This window comes from Ustilaginoidea virens, chromosome 2 (genome assembly GCF_000687475.1).
Source record: "Ustilaginoidea virens chromosome 2, complete sequence".
NCBI classification, from domain to species: domain Eukaryota; kingdom Fungi; phylum Ascomycota; class Sordariomycetes; order Hypocreales; family Clavicipitaceae; genus Ustilaginoidea; species Ustilaginoidea virens.
This window is the reverse complement of record NC_057317.1, coordinates 5,987,905-5,999,463: the sequence shown is the minus strand read 5'-3', so window position 1 is coordinate 5,999,463 and position 11,559 is coordinate 5,987,905. Positions and strand designations below refer to the sequence as shown.

The 11,559-nt window shown below is 45.0% G+C and overlaps 1 protein-coding gene across 1 annotated transcript; it reads left to right on the top strand.

Moving 5' to 3' along the window:
- Positions 1–9,547: 9,547 nt before the first annotated feature.
- On the top strand, positions 9,548–11,176 carry UV8b_03307 (uncharacterized protein; the record flags this gene model as incomplete). Its single annotated transcript, XM_043140805.1, has 1 exon — positions 9,548–11,176. One exon carries the CDS (start codon positions 9,548–9,550, stop codon positions 11,174–11,176), a length of 1,629 nt encoding a protein of 542 aa, XP_042996739.1.
- Between the last annotated feature and the right edge of the window lie 383 nt (positions 11,177–11,559).

Here is an 11,559-nt window from a genome sequence, read left to right as displayed (position 1 = left end):
GCTTCGTAACGGACCCACATTTTTCTGTGTACCTGGCTAGTACCTCCTTGGCAACTGGCCCAGCCGCCAAACCTTCGTTAAAAATCCTTATACTAGTGATTCCAGTATTATACTATAGCCAATAAATAACATCTTGAGCATCAATGCTATCAATAGATAACGCTTTTTTAACTGTCCTGAACACTGCTAAATTGAATAGCCTATTGACGAGGGCACAACGAGGCCTATTTCGATCCCGTTGCCAGAGGAGCCGGAATTGCCTCACAGCGCTCCATATGCCCTGCAGGTGCGATAAATGCGATGTAGCGCTTTGTAGATCCTGATATTGCTAGGACTTATACTATAATACTATTTCTTAGTCTCTCAATGCTTCTTTTTAGAACCAAGGTTTTCTTTTGGCTCCAACCCTGGTCCGGTCCAAAGCCTGCACCTTCGTTTCTTTAAAGGGATCGCAGCACCGCGGGGAAAATACCGGAATGTATAGCAATTGATTGTTTAAAGGATGCAGATCTTTTCCCCTGGTGTGTTAGTGCAGGCCACCTCGGATAGCCCCTTGTCGAACCATTACACTAAGAAAGTGACGCCACGTTAAGGAGCGGAGAGGGAGGACTTCTACTAGCGTCCTTTCACACCCCTGACCACGCCTACATAGTAGGTAGGTATACATACGGAATCCGCTCAACGATAACCTCTTTTTTAGACTCGGACGGATAAGTACTCCCCTATCTAATGACCGAGACAAAATCCCGTAGCGGGATTTGTGGTCCCCGTTTCTTTCCTGGCGCCATTATATTTAATGGCTCTACAGCGAATCATGGCCCTGGTCGGTCCAAGTCGAAACGCCAGTCGAGGCGCGTGATATTTTAAGGCTCAACCGATTCTGTGGAACATGTTGCAGGCTTTCTGCTGTGCTGTCGCTAATGGCTGTCCCTGCCAATAAACGGCAAGGGGGGAACCGACAGCTAAAATAAATGCGCTAATGCGTTTGGCGCGTCTTGTTGGCACCTATGCCCTGTGAAGGGCATGCAAGCACCCTTGCCGGCGCGATACATTGTGATCAGGGGTTTCCCGACCGGCAATCACAATGATCGCGACATGGGTAGGAAGCTAGCATATGCCTCGAAGAGCTTTGAATCGGAAATCGCGTAGTGTAAGGGCGCCGATATCGCGCTTGCAATCGGAATGCCGGCTCAATGATCACTAAAGAACCAAAGACTGCCTCATGGGTCGGCGTGATTGGCATCTCGCCCCAAGGTAGTCATGCTAGCGCCAGGGCATCTTTTCAGTCGCCTACAGCAGCAGTTGGGATAACCCTGCCGATGTGATGGCCAGGGCGTCGACGGCAGGGAGCCCTGAAAAGCCTCGTCGGTTGCAATGAAGGTATAGTGCATGTGAAGGGATGGGCAAGACGCGCTAACTTAATGACTTGAGCGGATGAGCATACCAGTCACACAAGTGAAAGTTGGCTGTTCACTCTTAAAGGGATGAAACGAGGATACTCAGCTGAACTGGTGTTAGTAGGAAGGTTTTATAACTATCGGAGCATAGCTCAAGGAGGAAAATGGGATTGCATGGTTGACGTATATATAGGACTGGGGTTGTCGCTCTAGGTGTTGCAAAATCGAGGACTTTTACCCACCCAGATCTCAGCGCTGCATTCGCTTCTTTTCCCCAATAGGCTAAAGCTCAATTTCACTTTTACAAAGAGTTCTTTTTGATTGGCCAATTTAGCCTGTGAGGCAACGTCCGATGGACAATTCAATACCCGTCCGACAGCCCGCCCGAGAGCTGTCTCGCAGTCCTGACGGTCGCAGGCATCCGGTTCGCAGCCCCGACGGTTGACACACTTTACTCGTATGAAATGCATTTACTCGAGTATTCTTTCCATCGTATATATGTTCCCTATGCTGACTAGCTCACCGTTGGCCATCCGCTGTAGCATCCTTCCTGTCGGCCACATATCAGTCGCGGTCAGTTGCTATCAGTCGCTCACAATAATTGCAACCTTTCCTCGTACCTACACATACAGACACATGCAGACGCATGCATACACAGACTGAATTCATTGTAAGAGAAATACATCCGATCCAAGACCAACCTCATTTGATGATAAATGCTGACCAGTCGTGGCAATAAGGTTTCGGACTCCCCATCACGCCATCCGGCAGGGGTACCATGTAGTGCCGCCGCACATGCTTGCTCTTCAAGCGCCAAGACCACATGCCTGCGCGCTGCTATTCCATTGCCGATTGTCTCGATATCCGCATCGCCGGCGAGTCACATGGTCCGATTGTCAAGTGCCCAAATCGCAAAAAGGGGCTGGGATGCTTTGGCGTGCGTAATTCCCATTTTTTGATTCTGCGTTTGCCGCTGTCGGATCGCTTGACTCTGTTGGTCGCACTAATTGTTGTTTGGCAGGCGCATCCGGACTGTCGTTCACAGTCATTCTTTTATCGAGTTGCTTAAGGAGACGCATCCTCATGTTAGCCGATATACATGCCGCCCAATCCAAGGTCTCTTTCTGTCGACCTTCACTTGTAAGCTTATAAAGTGTTCACTCTAATAAGACTTGAAATACTTGAGACAATTTTCTTGCTACTTGATACTATATTTTATAAGCTATATTCAAACTTTAATATTTGCATCAAATTTTTTTAAGAAGTAGATATAACAAAAGATATATAAAATCTACTGTTATAGTCAAATACTAAAAATTAATCTTTTAATATCTTTAATTCAAAGGTTATCAATCAGAACATATTTATCAATTAAAATAGCATTTTTATTGCCAATTTTTCATATTTTAATTAAAATATTTCTCGGCTTTTGAAGACAGTCACTATAAAATTGCAAATAAATGACTTATAATTAAAGAATAAAAATTAAAATGATTTAAAAATTATAAAAAACGAAACCAAATTATTGATATTAACCATAAAATTATGTTCCTAAAAAAATTTCTAAAAAAAAATAAATAATATGTAGATATTTATTTAGCTATGGACATTTAAATATATTTAGTAGATACGTATACTATTTTGTTCAGCTAATAAGCTATCAAGTTGAAAGTGGATACTGTAATTTAATTTTCAACTCTTTAAATACAAATATTGAATGAATATTAAGTGGCTGATATTTAACTTTCCAGTTTTTTTTATTCCATTTAATTTAAAATGCAAATTTTTTATCATTTCAACCTCGAATTGCCATATGCATCCTATTTCACAATCTGACGTACCAATTGCCATTGCCTATAACCAAGTAAATATTTATCTGCTATATAATTTAATATTGGTTTTTAAATGGATCAAACATTTGTAACGTAAAAGTTAAATGTATTTACGTGTAAAAACATATATGAATGTTTTAAACTTTTAGAGATTCAAGTCGCCAAGTTTTCCTGTACTCTATATTGTAGTTTTGTGGCTTAAAGGCCAAGGGTTCCACGTAATAAGCCTGTAATAGCTGAGCTAGTCCAACAGTGGGGACATTCCCTACCGAAAATGGTAGTTGATATAGTCGCGACTTTTATGACCTTCGTGGCCGGAAAGGCGAGCCATGAGTAAACGACCAGACAGATTCAGAACAAACACAGAGCGCGGGCGGCCTTTTCCGTGAGTGTGACCTAGACTGTCGCGTCGACAAGCCCGCAATCCAACGAGTAAGTGCAACTTACACACATACCGCTGGCTATCTCGTCGACGACCGACCCTGCTGGCCTGATAATGCTTCCGGAATGGGCTATGAACTTGGGCCAGGAAGACTGAAATATTTGGCTTGGCCGCCAAGCTTAGACTCGGCAAAGAGGCGCATGAAAAAATTTGACATCATCTCATATCAGTCATTCTTCTTTTTTTAATTCGAACACCCGAAAAAGCCTCATGTGGTCTGAAGAATACGGGCATGGTGGTGATCCCTTAACAAGCCGGTTGTATAAAGGCACGAGGTTTTCATTGACACTAAATCGAATAGCAGTCGTAAGACTATACCCGTAGACCGGGAATATCTAGAGATGGCAGGATGTGTATACGCTCAGGAAAAATCCGTACCCGGTCAAACCAACTTTTCCGGATTAAGAAAGCGTCTCAATCTTGGAGAATTCTCATGCTAGTCTCCCCCGTTATTACTAGGGTCACTAGGGAATACCTCCGAATAGCGACGTTCAGTGAGACATCCCATGCTACGTATACAATAGCCCTCCAAATAGCAAGATGTACTACGGCATTACAATAAAAATAGCCACGTATTTCCACAAGGCTAGATCAATAGGAATATGCAGGTTGCGGAAAATGACAGGATAGAGTGACCCTTGCAATATTCTGCTTGTATTCAAGATTCAAAGACTAAGTGCCCCGTTTAATATATATAGTCTTGCCAAGACTCTATCTACATCGCTGAATAACCTCTCAAGTTGTCTTTCACAATCTCAGGATTTTTCTATCTTTCGCAGCTGGGACATGATCAAAACCGCAAATCCGTACAGCTTCGTCGAGACCTAAGCGATCTGGATCCAATACCTAAAGCACGGCAATATCAGACTCAACAACGGAGCAATGGACTGGCCATTTCTACGATTGCTTTTCATAGGATTACAGATATGCCTATTGGCTAGGGGGGCGATAGGCGTTGACAGCTGTTCGGATGTAGCAGTATTTAATCAACCACTGCAAGTGTACTGTCAGGGAGCTACATATGTCTTGACAGGAGTATAGTGAGTGGTGTATTGATATTTCATTAATCACACATACTGGATAATTCACTTATATGTAATAGCACAAGTATAGGCTGTATAAACACAGTGCCCAGCATAGGCACAGTCGCGACGACCATTACGCAAGCACCGAGCGGTACCCAGCAAGGATCTATTGTACTATTCACCAGCACCGTAAATGTATCGCCGAGTCAAGTGTGTGCGCTTCCAGGTGCTCTCCTAGGATTCCAGCTCTATGGATGCTCGGTCTCGGCAGCTGGCTTCCCCGGCTTTATTAAAGTCAGTGTGGATGAGTCAATGGACCTTTCAAAGTGTGCTACCATATGCACAGCTCGGTATATGGGAGTTTATTTTAAGTAAGTGATCACATCAATAAAAGAAGAGAGTATCAAGACTAATTGTTTAAAAAGCCAATGTTTTTGCGGGGATCAACTAGATACAAGCGTCACGGTAACCTTACAGAGTACATGTAATATCTCATGTCCTGGAAATAATAAACAGTGTTGCGGTGGGCAAAATACACAAAAGAGGTCTAATTTGCTAATAAAGCGGCAGTCCACCGACTTAACGAAAATAGGTTTATCTTTATATGAGCGCCAATCCGATGGAAAAGGAAATAGTAGTGGTATTACGACTATAAACTCGATCCAAACAGGATCTTACCTGACAGTAACACAACCGATTGATAGGTCTATCACAGCACCAACAACTATTACTATTCCTCCTAGCGGGACGAACCCCGGTAGCATCATAATTGTCACGCCACCGGCCACTGATCCATATGTTACAATTACCCAAGCATTCTCTGGTACTAATAGTGTTCCTACTACGGTCACTATACCACCTAGCGGTACCAACCTAGGAAGCGTGGTCGTCATTACGCCCCCGGTAACTGGGCCCTATATTACAATTACACAGCCTTTCTCTGGTACTAATAGCGTTCCTACTACGGTCACTATTCCACCTAGTGGCACTAACCCAGGCAGCGTGGTCGTTATTACGCCGCCGGTAACTAGGCCTTATGTGACTATTATGCAGCCACTTTCTGGCTCGAATAGCGTTGCTACTACTATAACTATTCCCCCAACTGGCACTAACCCAGGCAGCATTATAATACTCACGCCACTCGTTACTGGGCCGTATATTACAATCACCCAGACTCTCTATGGCACCAATAGCGTTCCTACCACGGTAACCATTGCACCTAGCGGCACCAACCCAGGCAGTATTATTATTATTACGCCGCCAGTAACAGGGCCGTATGTGACTATTATACAGCCTATCTCTGGCACTAATAGCGTTCCTACTACAGTAACCATTCCACCTAGCGGTACCAACCCAGGAAGCGTGGTCGTCATCACCCCCCCGGTAACTGGGCCCTATATTACAATTGCACAGCCTTTCTCTGGTTCTAATAGCGTTCCTACTACGGTCACTATACCACCTAGTGGTACTAACCCAGGCAGCGTGGTTATTATTACGCCGCCAGTAGCTGGACCCTATGTTACAGTTACGCAGCCTTTCTCTGGTACTAATAGCGTTGCTACTACTATAACTATTCCTCCGACCGGCACTAACCCAGGCAGTGTGCTGGTCATTACGCCCCCGGTAACTGGGCCTTATGTGACTATTATGCAGCCACTTTCTGGCTCGAATAGCGTTGCTACAACTATAACTATTCCCCCAACTGGCACTAATCCAGGCAGTATTATCGTTATCACGCCCCCGGTAACTGGGCCCTATATTACAATTACACAGCCTTTCTCTGGTACTAATAGCGTTCCTACTACGGTGACTATCCCACCAAGTGGCACCAACCCAGGCAGTATTATTATTATTACGCCGCAACTAACTGGGCCCTATATTACTGTGACACAGCCTTTCTCCGGTAGTAATAGCGTTCCTACTACGGTGACTATCCCACCTAGCGGTACCAACCTAGGAAGCGTGGTCGTCATTACGCCCCCGGTAACTGGGCCCTATATTACAATTACGCAGCCTTTATCTGGTACAAACAGCATTCCTACCACGGTCACTATACCACCTAGTGGCACTAACCCTGGCAGTGTGGTTATTATTACGCCGCTGGTAACTGGACCCTATATTATAATTACGCAGCCTTTCTCTGGTACTAATAGCATCCCTACCACGCTCACTATACCACCTAGCGGTACTAACCTAGGAAGCGTGGTCGTCATTACGCCCCCGGTAACTGGGCCCTATATTACAATTACGCAGCCTTTATCTGGTACAAACAGCGTTCCTACCACGCTCACTATACCACCTAGTGGGACTAATCCAGGCAGCGTTATTATTATTACGCCGCCTATAACGGGGCCTTATATTACAATTACGCAGCCTTTATCTGGTACAAATAGCGTTCCTACCACGCTCACTATACCACCTAGTGGGACTAATCCAGGCAGCGTTATTATTATTACGCCGCCTGTAACTGGGCCTTATATTACAATTACGCAGCCTTTATCTGGTACAAATAGCCTTCCTACCACGCTCACTTTACCACCTAGTGGCAGTAACCCTGGCAGTGTGGTTATTATTACGCCGCTGGTAACTGGACCCTACATTACAATTACGCAGCCTTTCTCTGGTACTAATAGCGTTGCTACTACTATAACTATTCCTCCGACCGGCACTAACCCAGGCAGTGTGCTGGTCATTACGCCCCCGGTAACTGGGCCTTATGTGACTATTATGCAGCCACTCTCTGGCTCGAATAGCGTTGCTACAACTATAACTATTCCCCCAACTGGCACTAATCCAGGCAGTATTATCGTCATCACGCCCCCAGTAACTGGGCCCTATATTACAATTACACAGCCTTTCTCTGGTACTAATAGCGTTCCTACTACGGTGACTATCCCACCAAGCGGCACCAACCCCGGTAGCATCATAATTGTCACGCCACCGGCCACTGATCCATATGTTACAATTACCCAAGCATTCTCTGGTACTAATAGTGTTCCTACTACGGTCACTATACCACCTAGCGGTACCAACCTAGGAAGCGTGGTCGTCATTACGCCCCCGGTAACTGGGCCCTATATTACAATTACGCAGCCTTTATCTGGTACAAACAGCGTTCCTACCACGCTCACTATACCACCTAGTGGGACTAATCCAGGCAGCGTTATTATTATTACGCCGCCTATAACGGGGCCTTATATTACAATTACGCAGCCTTTATCTGGTACAAATAGCGTTCCTACCACGCTCACTATACCACCTAGTGGGACTAATCCAGGCAGCGTTATTATTATTACGCCGCCTGTAACTGGGCCCTATATTACAATTACGCAGCCTTTATCTGGTACAAATAGCGTTCCTACCACGGTCACTATTGCACCTAGTGGGACTAATCCAGGCAGCGTTATTATTATTACGCCGCCTGTAACTGGGCCTTATATTACAATTACGCAGCCTTTATCTGGTACAAATAGCGTTCCTACCACGGTCACTATTGCACCTAGTGGGACTAATCCAGGAAGCGTTATTATTATTACGCCGCCTGTAACTGGGCCTTATGTTACAATTACGCAGCCTTTATCTGGTACAAACGGCCTTCCTACCACGCTCACTTTACCACCTAGGGGCACTAACCCAGGCAGTGTGGTTATTATTACGCCGCTGGTAACTGGACCCTATATTACAATTACGCAGCCTCTATCTGGTACTAATAGCATCCCTACCACGCTCACTATACTACCTAGCGGTACCAACCTAGGAAGCGTGGTCGTCATTACGCCCCCGGTAACTGGGCCCTATATTACAATTACGCAGCCTTTATCTGGTACAAATAGCGTTCCTACCACGGTCACTATACCACCTAGTGGGACTAATCCAGGCAGCGTTATTATTATTACGCCGCCTGTAACTGGGCCTTATATTACAATTACGCAGCCTTTATCTGGTACAAATAGCCTTCCTACCACGCTCACTTTACCACCTAGTGGCAGTAACCCTGGCAGTGTGGTTATTATTACGCCGCTGGTAACTGGACCCTATATTACAATTACGCAGCCTCTATCTGGTACTAATAGCATCCCTACCACGCTCACTATACTACCTAGCGGTACCAACCTAGGAAGCGTGGTCGTCATTACGCCCCCGGTAACTGGGCCCTATATTACAATTACGCAGCCTTTATCTGGTACAAATAGCGTTCCTACCACGGTCACTATTGCACCTAGTGGGACTAATCCAGGAAGCGTTATTATTATTACGCCGCCTGTAACTGGGCCTTATGTTACAATTACGCAGCCTTTATCTGGTACAAACGGCCTTCCTACCACGCTCACTTTACCACCTAGGGGCACTAACCCAGGCAGTGTGGTTATTATTACGCCGCTGGTAACTGGACCCTATGTTACAGTTATACAGCCGGTTTCGGGCATAAATAGTGTTCCTACCACAGTCACTATTCAACCTAGTGGTACCAACCCAGGGAGCGTTATTATCATCACACCACCAGTTACAGGCCTGTATGTGACTATAACACAGGCATTCAGTGGCTCTATCACAGTACCTACAACGGTGACAGTCCTACCCTCGGGCATAAATCCAGGGAGCGTTATCATCATAACACCACCAGTTACTGGTCCCTATTTGACTATAATACAGGCATTTAGTGGCTCTATTACAGTACCTACTACTATGACTATCTCCCCTAGCGGTACAAACCCTGGTAGTGTGGTTATCGTTACGCCGCCGGGCACAGTGCCTTACGTGACTTTAACTCAGCCATTTAGTGGCTCCATCATAGCACCTACAACGGTGACAGTTCCTCCCACTGGTACAAACCCAGGAAGTGTTATAATTATGACGCCATTAAGTTCATTAGGGGGCTATGTAACAGTTACCCAGGCATTCAATGGCTCTATTACAATACCTACGACGATAACGTTGCCTCCGAGCGGCACAAATCCAGGTAGCGTTGTCATTATTACGCCCACAGGTTCGACTGGAGTTTCCTATATAACAGTAACTCAGCTATTGAGTGGTTCTCTAACAGTGCCTACAACTGTCACAGTTCCGCCTAGTGGCACAAATCCAGGCAGCGTTGTTATCGTAACACCAACAGGTTCAAATAGTCTAATAACGAGCGTACCGTACGTCACCCTAACTCTAGGTGTATATGGGATTGCAGGGACTACTACTATTACCATACTCCCGTATGGAACTTCTCCTGGAACTATTATGATTCAGACTCCAGTAGCACAACCAACAGGCCCATATACTACAATTACACAAGGTGTTCTTGGGCTCTTATCTACCACAACTATCACTATTCCGCCTACTGGGACCTCACTAGGGACTATTATTATAGAAACTCCAGCGACTTTCACGCCAACAGCAACAGGTCCATATATCACAATAACCCAAGCTGTTCTTGGGCTTAATTCAACTGCTACAATCACGATTCCACCTACTGGAACTATCCCTGGCACGATTATTATCGAGACACCGCCCGCAGCGGTTACTGGACCATACGTAACAATTACTCAGGCTGTTATCGGCTTAACCGGGATACTGACTATTACTATTCCGCCTATAGGAACAGCTCCTGGTACTATCCTTATCGAGACTCCACCAGCTTCATACGTCACTATTACACAGCCGCTTACAGGGAACCGTACGGAAGCCACTACCTTTACGCTCCCTGCCAGCGGTACTTTCCCTGGCACTGTTTTCATCCAAACCCCTATGCCAAGTTATGTGCCTAGTTATGTTACAACTGTTATTCCCTTTAATGGCACAGTCGTAGCGCCTACGACAATAACAATTCCACCCACAGGAACAATGCCTGGAACCGTTGTTATCCAAACACCCCCTGGGGCTTGTACTGCAATTCCGACGGCATGTATTCTTCAGTATAATTCTCTTATTAACGTGGATCTTTACTCTGACCCTTACTATGATCCGGTAAGATCCTTTTTTAATGGTGGCACCGGCGCGGGCCCAGACTATTATTTTAGCCAGAAGCCCCTACAAAGGGGTATTGGCAACTCACTTACATTGCCTCGAACAACTAATATCTCACCAAATCCCGGCGCAAGAGTTTACTACGCTGGCATGACTATTCCGGCTGATAACTTTACCCTAGTGTGGACTGGCTACTACTACGCGCGTACCACAGGTGTTTATAGATTTTGTGTTAATGATGTCGATGATGTCGACTTTTTATATATGGGATCAGATACTGCCTTCCCATGCGGCTCGCCTTACAGTCCACCGCGTGGTGCAAGGGCTCTCCTGGGCTCCACATGCTGTTATGTTGGAGGCGCACAAATTTGTTCATCAATAACACTGTTTGCAGGCTACTTTTACCCTATTCGATCCGTCTTTGGGAATTATGTATCTAATTCAGCACTTAATCTTCTGGTCTCGACGCCTGGAGCAGGTTTCACTACTGATGTTTCGAGAAATATTTTTGCAGCTAATTGTTAAACTAATTACAGTTTACAGCACAAGGTAATTAGAGTCCGGGTAATTACCCTGTACATTTCTTTTTTTTTACTCTTTAAAATAAACTTAACTTTTTTTTTTCATTTGAAATTTTAGTAGCCATTTTTTTTCACATATATCATTTGATAATTTAATTAATATATGTGTAATATACTAGCTCGATATTGTCCGAATTTCAGCGCGGAGTATTAAAGGTTTTCGCCTGCTAAAATAATGAAGTATGCGAAGGGTAAAGGCAGTGGAATGATAAAATCGCTGTAAGGTAACGGCACAGATAAGATACGAGACTAAGGCAAAGTGTCAATCTGATGTGAATTAATTGTGCATACTTGCTTGCGTCCTTCCTTCCTTCCCACTATTTGGGT